The sequence below is a fragment of the Populus alba genome, chromosome 1, assembly GCF_005239225.2.
Source record: "Populus alba chromosome 1, ASM523922v2, whole genome shotgun sequence".
NCBI lineage: Eukaryota > Viridiplantae > Streptophyta > Magnoliopsida > Malpighiales > Salicaceae > Populus > Populus alba.
Window position 1 is genome coordinate 52850131 of NC_133284.1, and position 15151 is coordinate 52865281.

Sequence of the window (15151 nt, forward strand, 5' to 3'; positions counted from 1 at the left end):
AGCATCTCATTGCTCCTTTTCCAGCTTTTCTACAATGGTTAAGTGTCAAAAATGTTTCGGCTAAGATAGCAACCACTGGATTGATCTGTGTGTTCTCATACTCGCACATAAGCAGCGGCGGCCTCCAAGCTTACTAAACCAGTCTGACTTGGGAACAACACAAGGCCAAATATACCTAAGGCAATCAATCTCTCTTTTTCTACTTCTGACTCCTTTTCCAACTCTAGCATCCTCCATTTCAAAACCGGTGGCCATTCTTTTCCATAAACTTTTCCAAGTTGGAGATTCTGAGCAGTTTTGACAGCTCAGGGATGATCTTGTCGGATCTCAAAGGAGAATAAATCCGATACAGGTCATTCGGAAACTCGGTCAACAATCCATATTCCTCAATCGTGGGGCACAAGTCTATGCTTCCAAAGGAGAAACATCGGTATTCTGGATCCCAAAAATGAACTAAGGCTCGCACAGCTGGGCTTAAAACTTCTACCTTTGCGATTTCCATCAAACGTCCGTATTTTCCTAAAAAATGCATCTTTATCCACATTCTGAAAATGAGTCGTTAACTTGTTCACCTAATTCAATATGCAATTCAGGTTCTTGATTGGCGACATCTTCTTAGCATCGCTTCTAAGGCAGTCTCCTTCAATCAATTGTGACAGTTCAGAATTCTTTCCCATACTCTTTGGAAGATTTGGTGATGGTCATTTCGTTCACAAATCTGCAATTCAAAATGCATGGGGGGTTAGTCTGTTTCGATGCAAAAAGATTTATATCGGAACATACACCCTAAGGATAGGTTCTAGTTCTTTTACGTGAGACATAGGGTAGGTTTACTACTAGGTCTCTAAAAGAGGGTCTCTTGCTGTTCCAGTGATCACCCTCGTAAAGGCGATATGGAGGTCCAGCAGATAGTGGGATGGCACGTGTACCAATCACTATCAGTCTAAACACTCAGCAAAGAGTTGGGGTTTACACAAACTTAAGCCTTGACTCAAGTCATAAGGCAAGCTGCTAGTCCCCCACTTAAACTTAGAGTTACATGTGTGTGCCCTCCAAAAACATAATAATAATAATAAAGTGATGCATGACTATGGCATGTATGATAGAATGTAAAGATATATGCTAAAGCTTTTAAACAAAACATTATAAGAAAACAAAAACCAATAACACATAACATAAACAAACAAACAAATCAAGCTTAGTCCTAACATCCCCAGTGGAGTCGCCATTCTGTCACACCCCCACAAAAAATTTATAAAGGCACGACATCGGCTGGCGATTTTCGTTGTGTTCTAAGGATTTGGTTCTTTGGAGTCGCCACCTAGTATTTGGTCACTAGGAACCCTAACTGGTCTTTCAGAGATTCTAAGGCAAGGGACTGGTTGCGTAAAGGGAAGGTACTAGCACCCCTAGTACGCCATACCTAAGGTAAGCTGCTTGGTGTTTGGTTTGCTCTATAGTCTATGGTGTTGGTGTTTTCTAATCCCGTCAACTCGTAAATCGCAAGGAAAAGAGAATAAAAGAACGAAGAAAAATTTCACAATTCTTTAAAAAAACAATTACTTTTCACGACTCGTAAACCGTGGAAAAAAAAAATTAAAATTAACATTTTTGAAATGTTCTCGATCGCAACCAAAGCTTCTTTCCAACATGTGCGTTGATTTATTACTCCCGATAATATTTTGGATGTTCGTCCTTTTAAGGATTTCTTCATCCAAACATTAGCGGTGAACAATAACCACAACTTCTCCTCCCAAAATAAGATTTTTATAGTTTTTGGAATATTGGCCAATACCCTTTGGAGTTTTACAAACAGGTTGTAAAATCCACAAATGCAAAGAAAATGATTTTGTGTTTAAGAAATCTATGAGAAAACACATTTTTAAAACTTCCAATATTTTTTATATATATAAAAAGAACATTCAAAACGTGCTAGTGTATTGGCCGTGTGCATGAAAACAAAACATTTTTTTTTTTATAAACTCTTTTTTTTACGAAAACAGGTGTTTTTTAAATACTGAAATTATATCCCATAGTAATAAAAAAAAAATCAATATATACCAAGAACAACAATATATTTTTTTTTACTTTTTCAGAATTTTTTTTATTTTTATTTTTTTTTTTATTTTTTTTTTAAAATATACATATATACACACACATGCATAATATAATAATATAATATAATATATTAATATACTAACTGGGCTGGGCCGGCCCAACTAAATGGGCCCGCCCCAGCCTGAAAGTCGTTGGGCCGAACTCGGCCCGAAAGGGATTGGGCCGAGTTCGGCCCAAAAAAAAAAACTACATGGGTCTGGGCCGGCACCGGCCCAGACCACCGGGTTGGGCCAGAATCCTTCTGGCCCGCCCCACATATTTCTGGGCCAGAAACCATCTGGCCCAGAGAAGAAAAATATTACAGTACGGGGGGAATTATTTTCCCCCCGCGCGCCTCCTGCATGCAGAACGATTCTGCATGCAGGAGGCCAACCTAACTCAGCTTCAGAAGAAAAAAAATGCACGGGGAAAAGGATAGTGTACCTGGCGCAGCGGAGGCGACGGCTTACTGGTGGGGCTGCGGTGGAGGCGGTGGCAGTGGCTTAGCTCACGGTGGTTTCCAAGTAAACCGGCGGCGTCCTCCTGCTTTTTGCTTGGTTTTCTCTTCTAAATTTCCCCAGCTTCAAACTTTTCAATCTTCTCTTGGGTTTTTTGGATTCTTGTTGGCTCTCTCTCTCCTCGGTTGGGTGTTTCTCTCTCTTCCTCTCTCTCTTCGTTTTTTGTTTTCTCTCCGGTTCCCTCCCCTTTTGTTCTTCGGTTTTCTCTTCTATTTATAGGGGCAGAACCGGTGTGGGGGACCATTGTTAGTGCGCCTTGGAGCGGGTTTCGCGGGTGGCTGGTCGGCCACCACCCGCGACAGCAAGGTGCCGTTTCTTTACTTTCGGCCGGTGGTCGGCCAATGCCTTCGGTCGGCGGTCCCACGGTGTGGGGGCTTCGGGTTGTTCGGTGGAGATGCAAGGGAGAGAGAGGCGGGAAGTTTATTTCAAAAACAAAGCTTTTCCTTCTGTTGCAGGTGCGGGGGAAAGGAAGAAGAAAGGGGAACAGTGCCGTTCAAAACGGCACCGTTCGGTCTTTTTTTTTTTTTTTTTTTATGCATGAAACGGCGTCGTTTTGGATAAAACGCGCCGTTTCATTTAAAAATAAAGGCGCCAGAACATGTTTCGAATCAGTCCTTAATCATCTTTGTTTAATTCAATTTCGTCCCTGCTAATTTTGGTTCGTCCCCATAGTTGGCCGCGTTTTTCACTTTGGTCCTTGGCCTCTGATTTATGCAATTAAGCCCTCAATTGATCAATAAACTTCCAATTTCTTCAATTAAGCCCCTGAAACAATTCCAAACAGCCCCCCCTATCTTTGCGCCTTCTCCAAATTGGTCCCTGGTTTCGGATTTTCACAATTAAGTCCCTAATTCGCCCTTAAACTTCAATATTTATGCAATTAAGCCCCTGATTTGACCCAATAAAAATCCTAAAAATTTTATTTTAGCCCAGAACTTTAATTTCTTCTAATTAAAGCCCAAATTGACTTAAAAATCAATTTTTTCATGCAATCAAATCCTTTATAAATTCAAATAAAAATCCAATTAAGTCCATAAACATCCAAATTTGGGCTTCTCCTCAAAATTCAAATTTTCCTTCTCAATAGGGCTCTCATCCTTCAAGAAAATACTGTCAAAAATCGAATCTTTGTATTTTTAACCTCCTTGACCAATTTTTCTGACCACTTTCTGAGCGCTTCTGCCTCCTGTTATTTTTCTAGCCTCTTTTGGCTATTTATTTTATTTATTTTTTGCGGGGACCCAAAAATGGGTTACAACACCGGCCTCCACTGTTCACTTAACAGTGGAGGCATGCTACACTGTTCAGTGACCACTGCAGCATGGTTGCCTTTCATGGAGCAGTAAAATGCATTGAACCAGGTCCGATCCAGTAAAAAAATATATTTTTTATTTTTTAATTGTGTTTTATTTGCTTGATGACATAGTATTTGCAGAATTTGATCACAATTCTAATTTGTTCCTTTATTATATTTTACAAGTTATGTTGTTGCGTGTTAAAGAAACCAAGAAAATTATCGGATGTATTTCAGACGTCATGGAATTATAGATCGTTCAATGGAATAATAAAAAAAATATTTTATATAAAGTATGATTTATTTTATGATGTAAATAGCAATAGTTAAATCCACAATATTTAAATTCAAAATCATCAATAATAATATATATATATATATATATATATATTTTAAATTATTTTATAACCTTAATTTTAAAAGCATTCTTAACCAAACATATTAAATTATTTTTTCTTCAACCTCAATTTCAACCACAGTTTTAACCAAATATCTATTTTTTCAAACCACCTCAATTAAAAATATTTTTTTCAAACTACAATCACAACAGTTACAATAATACCAAACACACTGTAAGTATCCATTTCTGACAAACACAGTTATCTCATAAATACCACAAAAAACAATTGGCATATACTAATAAAAGATAATAAGATATTTGATTATGATTGATTTGGTTAATTTTGATATTAGTCTAAAGAATGTTGGGATATGAGAAATAAACCATTCTTAAAAAGAATGAAGTCTAATTATTGCTTTTATTAACTTGAATACTTTAATTGGTTCTCTCTCCTCTCCGTACTACAAAGTAACAGAATAATTAAAACCCCAACTTACCTATACACGTGTACCCTATATATATATATATATATATTTCTGGGATATGAGAAATCTTGGGCCACTCAGAGCCATCATTCTCCTCACTACAATTTTCTTCAAGATGTGGACAATACCAAATACTCAATTCCTTTAATTTGGAGAGGCGTTGAATGGCTGTTGAACTTGGCATATACTTGAGATTCTTGCAACCCCAAATAGTGAGAGATTGAAGAGAAGAAAGGTTGGCCATCCATTCTGGCAATGCTTCCTCTAACTCCTCTCCATCGAAATCCATTATCCCCAATTCCTCGAGGGCAGTGAGGTGTTGAAGTTGGTGTGGTACACTCTTCAGTTTATCCCATCCATGTATGTATAGGGATTTGAGGGACCCACTCAAGTTGAGGTGTTGGATTGAGTTTAACTGTGTTTGATTGCAGGAAAGTGAATTCCCGGAATTCACTTTCCTGCTTTTCCTGTGTTTGGCAGCAACAAAGGAAAGTGGTCAAAGGAAAGTGGTTTCCGGTCAACTTAAAATTAATAACATTGAGAAAGGAAAGTGTTTTCCTTCCGTTAAAGAAAGGAAAACACTTTCCGACAGTGGCCAGATATGAAAAGCAACTGTTCATGTTAATTGCACTGTTCAATGAATAGTGCAATTAACATGAACAGTGTATTACGTATACTGTTCATTGAAAAATAGTGAACAATGCAGTTTTCTTGCACTGTTCACTTGCATGTGGGATTTTTTTTTTTTACAGTGTGCTATTTTTTTAATATTTAAAAAAAAAATAGTTTAGAGTAAATTTTATACCTTAATATTTTATCCAATTTTATTACATGCTAAAAATATTATTAAAACTATAGGTTTTGTCAGATGTATTTCGTACGTAATGGAATTATAAATAGTTTCATGGAATAGTAAAAAAAAATTCACAAGCTTATTTCTCTATAATATGATATGATATATATAGTTATATTTTATAAAATAATCTATGTATGAATATAGAATATAATAAAAAAAAAATCATCATTATACATTTTAGATTTCATTTTTTTTATTGTAAGTGATTAAATATTTTATATTAAATATTTTATATATATATTAGATAAATTTGAAAAAAAAATTAATTCATTAATAAATTATTTTCCAGTTCATTTTCCATAATACAACCAAACACTGGAAAGTGTTTTCCAGTTCATTTTCCATAACACTACCAAACATCGGAAAATAATTTTCCGGAATTCACTTTCCAGGAATTTACTTTCCCCGGAATTCACTTTCCAAAAGGAATTCACTTTCCTGCAAACAAACGGAGCCTAAAACTCCTACAGGAAAAGCCTTCATCTCCTCTGAGAAACCACCGATTCTCAATTCCTGCAATTGGGTTAGGCCGCCCAACCAAACATCCTCTGGGATATCTCTCAAACTAGGACACATGGTGATTCCTAAAGAAACAAGAGAACGCAATTGTCGTAAACCAAGCCAATCAATACTGATAAGCTCACTCCAATTAACTATTGATAATTCCTCTAGAGATGCGCAACATTGTAGTCCGCTTGGAAGAGCTCCCAATTTACACCCATTAACCCTCAATTTCTTCAAAGAATTCAAATCTCGGAAATCACCGGGAATTGAGATCAACTCACCGCACCAATTAATACCCAATTCCACCAGAGCTGTGCAGTGTTGTACGCTTGGAATGGATGCCAGCTTTGGACACCACCATATACTTAAAACTCGAAGAGACGTGAAGCCATGAAATTCACCAGACAAATATCTCAGCTCATCACAAATGTTAATTTTAAATTCTACAAGAGATGAAAGACGACATATCGGAATGCTTTTCAACTTCCCACAGTGATCAATGAGCAACTCTTCAAGACAAGGAAACACTGCAACAACTTCTCCACCTGGTACCATCCATTCTTCAAGACCATCCATCCTGTATAGAGTGAGTATTTGTAGTGCTGGAAACAGTACACCTGCGCTGTCTCTGCTGCTATAGAACTCATTGCCTATACATTTCACATTAGGCATTCCAATCATCTTTAGAATCTTAAGGCGAGGAAGACATCCAAGTGTTGGGAGTTGCCTCAACTTGCTGCAGCCTTCCAATCTCAGCACCGTCAGATTATTGAGTTGCAATATCCATGATGAGAAATTTTCACCTCCATAACCCTCAATTGTCAAGCTTCTTATGTCTGAGTGAGGCTGCAGGCCTTCCAGCACATCCTCGCTATTGACACTGCTGTTACCTTCATCATCACTCCATTCAAACACCAATTTGTTCATTCTTTTTCCACTCAGTTCTGCCTTCTCAGCTTCTTCTCTGTCTCTCACTTGCTCAAGCTTGCATATCTTCAATGCTCCTCTTAGTTCTTTCAAACATCCCAGCTCTTCAACCATATGATCTGGACCCACAGCAAATATCGGCAGAGTTTGAAGGCGTGTTAAGAGTCTCACCTCAGCTGGCACTAGCTTTGGATCATCAAAATGAAGATGTCTCAAGCTCACTAAATTCCTCACTTTCTGGGGAAGCTTTTCTAGTGACTTGCAATCAGTGAATCTTAATGTTTCCAAATGGTAGAGCTTGGTGATGGATTCTGGCAATGCTCTGATACTGGTACGTGAGACATCAAGATATCTCAAATGTCTCAGCTTGCAAATTGAATCTGGTAACTCTGTGATATCAGACCGTCGCAATTTGAGAGTTCTCAAGCTTTTGAATTTCCAAGGCCCATTGAATACATCAACATCAACCATTGAGAAAACAGTTCGCAATTTTCTAGCATCAACCGCTGGAAATGCTGCCTCAACATCCCCACGAGATATGAGATTCAGATGACGAATATGAGATGCTGCCTCAACATCAACGGCCGAATCCGCCTCCAGATTTAACACTTCTGATTTTGAGACCTGTAATGCAAGATCATGCACTAGATCATGCATCTTGCAACTTGTTACGATCTCACACTCATTCCTTTCAACATCTTGGAAAAAGGAATTTTCAAGCAAGTCATTGAAATACTTGTTGCCTTCGTCTTCCATCCTCACATTTGACGGCCTGAGAAAACCTTCAGCCATCCAAAGTTGAACCAGCTCTTCCCTTTCAATTTCAAAATCTTTAGGGAAAATGGAACAGTATGCAAAACATTTTTTCAGTGCTGGCGATGACAGGTAATCAAAACTTAATCTCAATATGCGCAAAGCTTTTTCATGTACATCCCTTTCATGTACATCCCGAGAATCCCAATTTCTACTCTTTAGAATTGACTGCCACACATCTGCCTGCTTTCCGTGAAGAGTTCCTCCCAAAACATTAGCAAGCAACGGAAGCCCTCCACATTTCTTTGCAATCTCTGTTCCAATAGACTCCAAGTCTGAAGCTATTGTTTCTCGTCCACCCCCACTCACCTTTTGCTTAATAATGGACCAACATTCTTTATCTGTTAGTTTTCCTGGCTCGTGCTGAATACCAGGAGAAGTCTCCATCATGTCTGCGACTTGCTTTTTGCGGGTTGTAACAACAACACCATTCCCATTCATGCTGGTAATTTTTAACAGTTGCTCCTTCAAATCATCCCACTTATCACGGTCTTCATTCCACACATCATCAAGAACAAGAAAAAATGTCTTACTTTCCAGCTCTTTCTTAAGGTTTTCCATAATTGCATCTAGATTGGTCAACCCACCAATAGATTTATCAATCTTTTGCAACATCTCTCCTAAAATCCTCACTTTACTAAAACCATTAGAAACACAAACCCAGATTGTTAAATCAAAGTGTTTTCTCTTCCGCACTACTTCACAAACTTTTTTTGCTACAGTAGTCTTTCCAAGGCCAGCCATCCCCACTATAGGGACAACCGGAAGGACATGTTGGTGTTTGGTCAAGCTAGTCAGCAATTTAATAACTTTAGAGACATCATCCTCCCTTCCTACAACTTCTGAGCTGTCAAGGAACGAATGTGTCTCTCGATCTGGGTCCCCGCTAACTTCTTGAGCTGTATGTACAGGTAGAGATGTCAATCCAAGCCCAAATCCGGCTGCATCTTTCCGGATTTCATCCAGGGCTTCATTGATCTTCTGAACTTTTTGACCCATAATCATGCAACAGGATTGTGGAGTGAAAACCAATCACGTACCTTTCCCTTCTTTTGGTCTTTTCGGAGAATCTCATAAGCAAACTCGTCCAGAACATCTTCAGCATCGTAAGCTACATCCTGTAGGTTCTGCAGCCAACGCTTCACAGACTCGTCTGTTACTGCCCTTCTGGCTGCGTCTTGGAGCACATCTTTGATCATGGTCAAGGACTGGTTGAGCTTTCGCAGCTGGCCCTCCAATCCCCAAGCAAGTCCGATCCCTTCAGCAGCAATGGAACTCACCCTTTTCAAAGTCTCCTCCAAGGCAAACGTAAGAAGAAGCTCTGCTGCCATATTCTCCGTCTCTGTTTGTTTGTTTGTTTTTTTTTTTTTTTTTTTTTTTGGGGGGGGGGATCAAAGAAGAAATTTTGAGCACAAGAGAGAGAGAAGCATGGTGTGAAATATTAAAAGATGAAACGGAGCATAGTTGCATGGTTCCTTCCTCCCTAATTGATTGATGGCTGTTGGCAGCATCTTCCACGAACCACTACTGTCATGTTGTTATGGCATGGCTAAGAAAATTCCACGTTACAAAAAAACACCCATCAAGAAAGTGACCTTATAAACAACAAAACTAATCTTGATTGATTGCTAGCAGAAGCTGCTGACAAATAATTAATGACTTTCATCGTCATTTACCAATCCATGAATTGCGTGAACCAGTCAAGAATCCATGAAGATGACTTCTCTTTGGACAAATCCTTTCAACAGCCTTGCTATATTCTCTGGACAAAAGTTAGCCCAAACACAAACCTCCATGCAATGTGGCGGGAATTTGTTAGCAGCAGCCCATTAACCACTACTTTTAATTTTATTTTTTTGTTTTTTTTATCAATATCTCTTCTCGGCATGTTATTCCGGCCTCCACTCAAAAATATATGTTTTCTTTGTTTTTAGATCGGTTGTGGGGGCCATGTGGTTGCCTTGAGCACTATTTATATACCAAAAAGACCATTCTACTTGCCCATTTATAGGATTGTTTTTTAGTTGAACAACTAGCAGCGAGCCCGAAACCCTTTGTCACCTATTCTTAGAAAGCAATAGTGACGGGATAATTTTTGGTTAAATTTTGTATTTGTATTTTTAATAATTATCCGTTTGAATTTTTTCATATTGTTAAAGATTTATATTATTATTAATTTTAAAATTTATAAAATTAATTAAAATATATATAAACAAACCTAGAAACCGATGTTTACTTTTAAAAAAAAAAAATTGGTAGAAAGCTTGACTTCCAACAGTCTTTAATGTAAGCACCATTAACAGTTTCGTCGTAATTTGCAGACATGAGTTGTTTGGAAACAACAATGTTGTTAAAAGTTCGTACATAATTCATTTTTTTTTTTCCAGATCAACGTTTATTGGCACAGATCATCTTTTTTAACATATATAGATAAGTTAAAAGGTTACTAATTATTCATAACCTTTGTCGGCATGGTATTTGGTATCACTTTTAAACTATACCAAATACCATGCCGACAGGAGGAAATGATTCCAAGCTATTGATCATGAACCTGAGAAATTGATGGTATATTTATTTTTTAGATTTTTGTGTTTATAATTTTAAAAAATTAAGTTTTAAAAAAGTATGATTGGATGAGGTTATTTGGATTTAGATATGTATTTGGTAAAAATTATTGTTGAGGTTTATATGCAGTAAAAAATATGTATAAAATGTTTGGTTGTTATTACTTTTCAAAAGTGTTTTTTACTTTGAAATGCATTAAAATATATATTTTTTATTTTTTAAAAATTATTTTTGATATCAGCACATGATCTGAAAATATATAAAAAAAAAATTGAAGGAAAAAAATAATTTTTTTTTAAATTTAAAAAAAAATGCTTTAGAAATGCAAAATTAAAAGGAATTTTATGAAACTCAGTTTAAAAAATATGTATAAACTGTTTTACAGAAACGACATTTTAAATTTAATTTTTTATTAGATCTTACATAATAAAACACAATTTAGTGAATTATCAAATATCTAACTTTATTTTTTACACCATAAACACATAAACTAAGAATAAACAAACGCACCCTGATAGCTGAATACTTCCATTATCAACAGGAGAATATGACTTCATGCAGTGGTAGAACACCTCCTTCCTAGGATCTCCCCATTCCTACAGTAAACAAAAAGTGATAAGCAAGTAGCATCAAGCCACCGACACATAATAGTACCCCACACCACAGCAAACATAGAAGTGAAAGTCACGTTCCATATAGATTTGCCCCATTGAAAGCCAGATTTAAAGGTAGCTTTAAAACATTATTATTATTATATATTTTTAAATAAAAATTACTTTGTAAAATAATTATTTTTATGTTAAAAAATGTTTTTTTTTTAAATTAATTAATTTTTTTTGTTCAAATTAATTTTTTTACAAAATTAATTATGAAGTATTTTAAAGATGAGATGAAGTGAGCATTGGAATGCATTGAACATTAAAGCAGAGAAAGTTGCGTGAGGGTCCTTTCCTCCCTATACTAATTGATTGATGGCTGGTGTCAATTTGTCATGCCACGGCTGAGAAAATTCCACATTCGCCTCTGTCAGCATTGTATGTATTTAGAATAACTTCTTCCACATTTTTCGTCAATTTATCACTAGATTTTTAGCCGCAGATATAAAGAAAGGGTAGGTGTTCTTTTTTTTTTAGATTAATGTGGGTGTCCAGGTCAGCTTGCGCGCACCTCGACTAATCCCACTAGCCCTGAAGTTAACGACCATGTAAGCCTCCAGTGACCATCATATGAGCAATCTAGGGTTCGAACCTGAGACCACAGAGGGAGCAAACCTCTTAGTTCAAAGCTTTTACAACTGGGCCACCACCTAGATGGTTGAAAGGGTAGGTGTTCTTGAAGGGTGCGGAAATGGATGTCTCTTCTTTAAGATCTTTGAAACTCATGAATGAGACATTGCGGTAAGTTTGAAATTCTTGATTACTGTTGTATTATTTGAAACAAGTAGCATAATTGCTACTTCGATCTCCTCCCAACTTCAGTTTTTCAGTTTGTTTAAAAGGACGAGTTTATATGTTAAACATAATTATTTTAAATAAGATAAGTTGAATAAAATAAAGAGGCAAGCCAATAATTCAGAACAACCAAAAGTTTATCAATTTATTGATGACAAATCGTCACACACAGCTAGCCAAGGAAATTAAGGAAATTAGCCGACCGGACCCTCACAGTAGTAAACCCGAAGAAATTAGACAAACATAGAATTTAGTAATGAAGTATTAAGTTCAAAAAAATTTAAATTGCTGAATGAAATTAGTTAACTTTGCATTTTATCATGACATGCCAAGTCTTGTTCTTTTGCTCTGGTTAAATCTGATGGAGTTCCACTTGAACCTGCCCCTCCAAAACATGAGGTTTTGTCAGATAAACATTGCATTTTCTTTTCAGGAAAAATAATATAAGCGAAATAAAAGGAATTGAAGAATGGATAAAAATGTGAAACTAAATATGATATATTTAAATCCTCATAACCCGTACCTAATGAGATGTTTCTTCACCACTTTCCCTTCTAATATTTGGACTTACCAATAACTAAGCTTTTCTCTTCTTTTTCTTCTTTTATTGTTATCAAATCAAGCTTTTTACCTTCAATAATACAAAATTCTTCTAGAGTGGTGAGGTATGTTATGCTTCCTGGCAAAGAAATCAAGCTACTAAGATTTTCACATCCAAAGACTTCTAAAGCCAAATTTTCTAGATTTTCACAATTAAAGATGAATAAAGTATGAAGAATTTCAAGCATCCAATCCATAATAGATTGGGCAGCTCTTATAATCCTTCACTTGCAACCAGATTTGAAAAGAGATTTTGGGAGTCTTTTTATTTCTGTGTTCCCATAAAAACTGGGGGTGAGGTTTTAAGAAAATCCACAATTAATAGATCAAAAACTCTCTGTGACCAGGCTAAATTATTTGTTTTATAAAAATGTAATGCTTCTATATTGATTTTCTATATTTAAATTAATTTATTAAGTATTTCTAAATGTTTATTTCAGGATTTAAACTTAAAAATCAAGAAAAAAGAAAGCATATTCATAAATCAAAAAGATTGTAAAAGTAAAATCTTAATAACTATGATTTCATCTTTATTAATTTGTGAGATAATAGTAAATGACTGATTCAACCCTCACTGGTATACTCTTCAGGCAGAAGGACTGCGCATGCGCTCCATCTACAAATGTTAAGAAAGCCTGGACAAGTGGAAATCCAACACAAAGCATATAACAAAATATAAAAAAAAAAAAGTGACTAAAAAACAGAGAGCAAAACAAATTTATTAACAACCATTCAGGATTTCCCTTTTAATTTAAATAATTAAAAATTCTTGAATACTTATTTAAATTACCAAGTTTTTTTATTTATTAAAACAACTATGTTGCTAATTAAAAATATATATGTTTTTGTCAAGATAAAAAATAAATAATAAAAGAGAATTTTGACTTTTTTTATGTAAAATTAATTTATCAATTTTTTGACAAATACTTATTTTAATTATCTTAAAATTAAATACCAATAAATTTCCAAAAAGACATCGTGACGCAGTAACAAAGGAAAGTAATATTGCCTTGCCCTGCACTACACTCTTGTGTGGAAAAGCAAAGATTCTTGATTGCTTCCCTTGGTGAACACATCTTTTCTCTTTTCTTCTGTTCCCTTCTCTTCTTTCCATAAAGCAAAGCAACCGCATTTGCTTCTTCGGAAAGAAAGAAACTCCCTCTAAGCTTCCCACTATCAAAACCTCCTTTAACCTTTTTTTTTTTTTATTTTTATTTTTTATTTTTTTATTATAGCTCAGGTTAAGATTTTATCAATATTTTTATACTAGTTTTATATAAAAATAAATTTATAATTCTCGATTGAATTATGAAAAAATTCTGAAAATTTACGTGGAACCTTCTAATATGATGGTTTAGCTTGGATTAAATTTTTAAATTTTTAAAGAAATTAATAAATTTGATAAAAAATCATAATTTAATCAGTTTTACGTTATTGAACGTAATTTTTAATTCGATAATCAGGATTGAGTTGAAATTTTACGAGGAATATAAAAATATATTAAATAAAATCTAGTTATACTTTTAAAATGAATGAAGTTTGGTACTACTAATAAAAAAAAATCAAATAAAAAACAAAACAATTCATTAAAAATAATATAATTATTTATTATTAAAAATAAAATAAATCACATCCTCCTCCTGTACTAATTAATTGATGGATGTTGGCAGCATTTACCTAGAACCACCATTGTCAATTTGTCATGCCACGGCTGAGAAAATTCCACATTCGTCTCTGTCAGCATTGTAAGTATTTAGAATAACTTCTTGCACATTTTTTGTTAATTTATCACTAGATTTTTAGCCGCAGATTTAAAGAAAGGGTAGATGTTCTTGAAGGGTGCGGAAATGAAAGTCAATCTGCCATGCCATGGCTAACCAAAGAAACACCAGCAGAGATATTGCTAGACCTTTCGTCGTCTGCATATGTAGCCAGCCACCTAGAGGAATATCTCTACAATTGGCTTTTATACTAAGATTACCTTGACTTTCAAATCTAGAAGATATATTATCCATATTAAAACTAGAAAATCTTAAAAAGAAAATAAACTAAGTAAGTAATTAACTCACATTAAAATACCAAAATAAAGCAAGAAATCTAGAAAAATAAACATATTTAAAAAACATGATATACAAAAACAAACATATTTAATTGCATTTCCTAATCTTACAGTCTTCTGCCAATTCTTTCTTTATATATACATATTTAACATGATAGCAACTCATTGTATCCATGAAAACGATGTGTTCTTTTTCAGCTAACTTCTTATCAAGATATCAATCAATCAATGATACATAACACCATGGTTTTATACACAAAGCTTTTATTAAAAAAAAACTTTATATATTTACCTATAATCTAAGTTATTTTATACCTATTAAATTAAATAATTTATTTTGAATGAGCTTTTATATAGTTTAATGTAGTGGTAGAACACCTCCTTCATAGGATCTCCCCATTCCTATAGTAAACAAAAAGTGATAAGCAAGTAGCATCAAGCCACCGACACATAATTTCATAGTTGGAGCAGGCAAACAAAAAAACCAGCCGACAACCTTTGTTCCTGTGATTTTGGTCCTATAAAACTCTGTACATGTGTTGAATCTTCTTGCCCATCACTTTTTTATTGCACCCTTATAAGCCCAAATTGATGGTCAATTAAAACACATTTATTAATAAATTACAAGATTAAAAAATAGAT

General features: G+C 35.0%; 1 protein-coding gene across 1 annotated transcript; it reads right to left on the bottom strand.

Moving 5' to 3' along the window:
* Window positions 1–4439: 4439 nt before the first annotated feature.
* Window positions 4440–9297, bottom strand: LOC118063033 (putative disease resistance protein RGA3). The gene is given in 4 exon segments (XM_073407747.1): window positions 4440–4495; window positions 4747–5149; window positions 6041–8838; window positions 8841–9297. Coding segments are annotated over 4 exon segments (3582 nt in total). The 5' UTR covers window positions 9166–9297.
* Between the last annotated feature and the right edge of the window lie 5854 nt (window positions 9298–15151).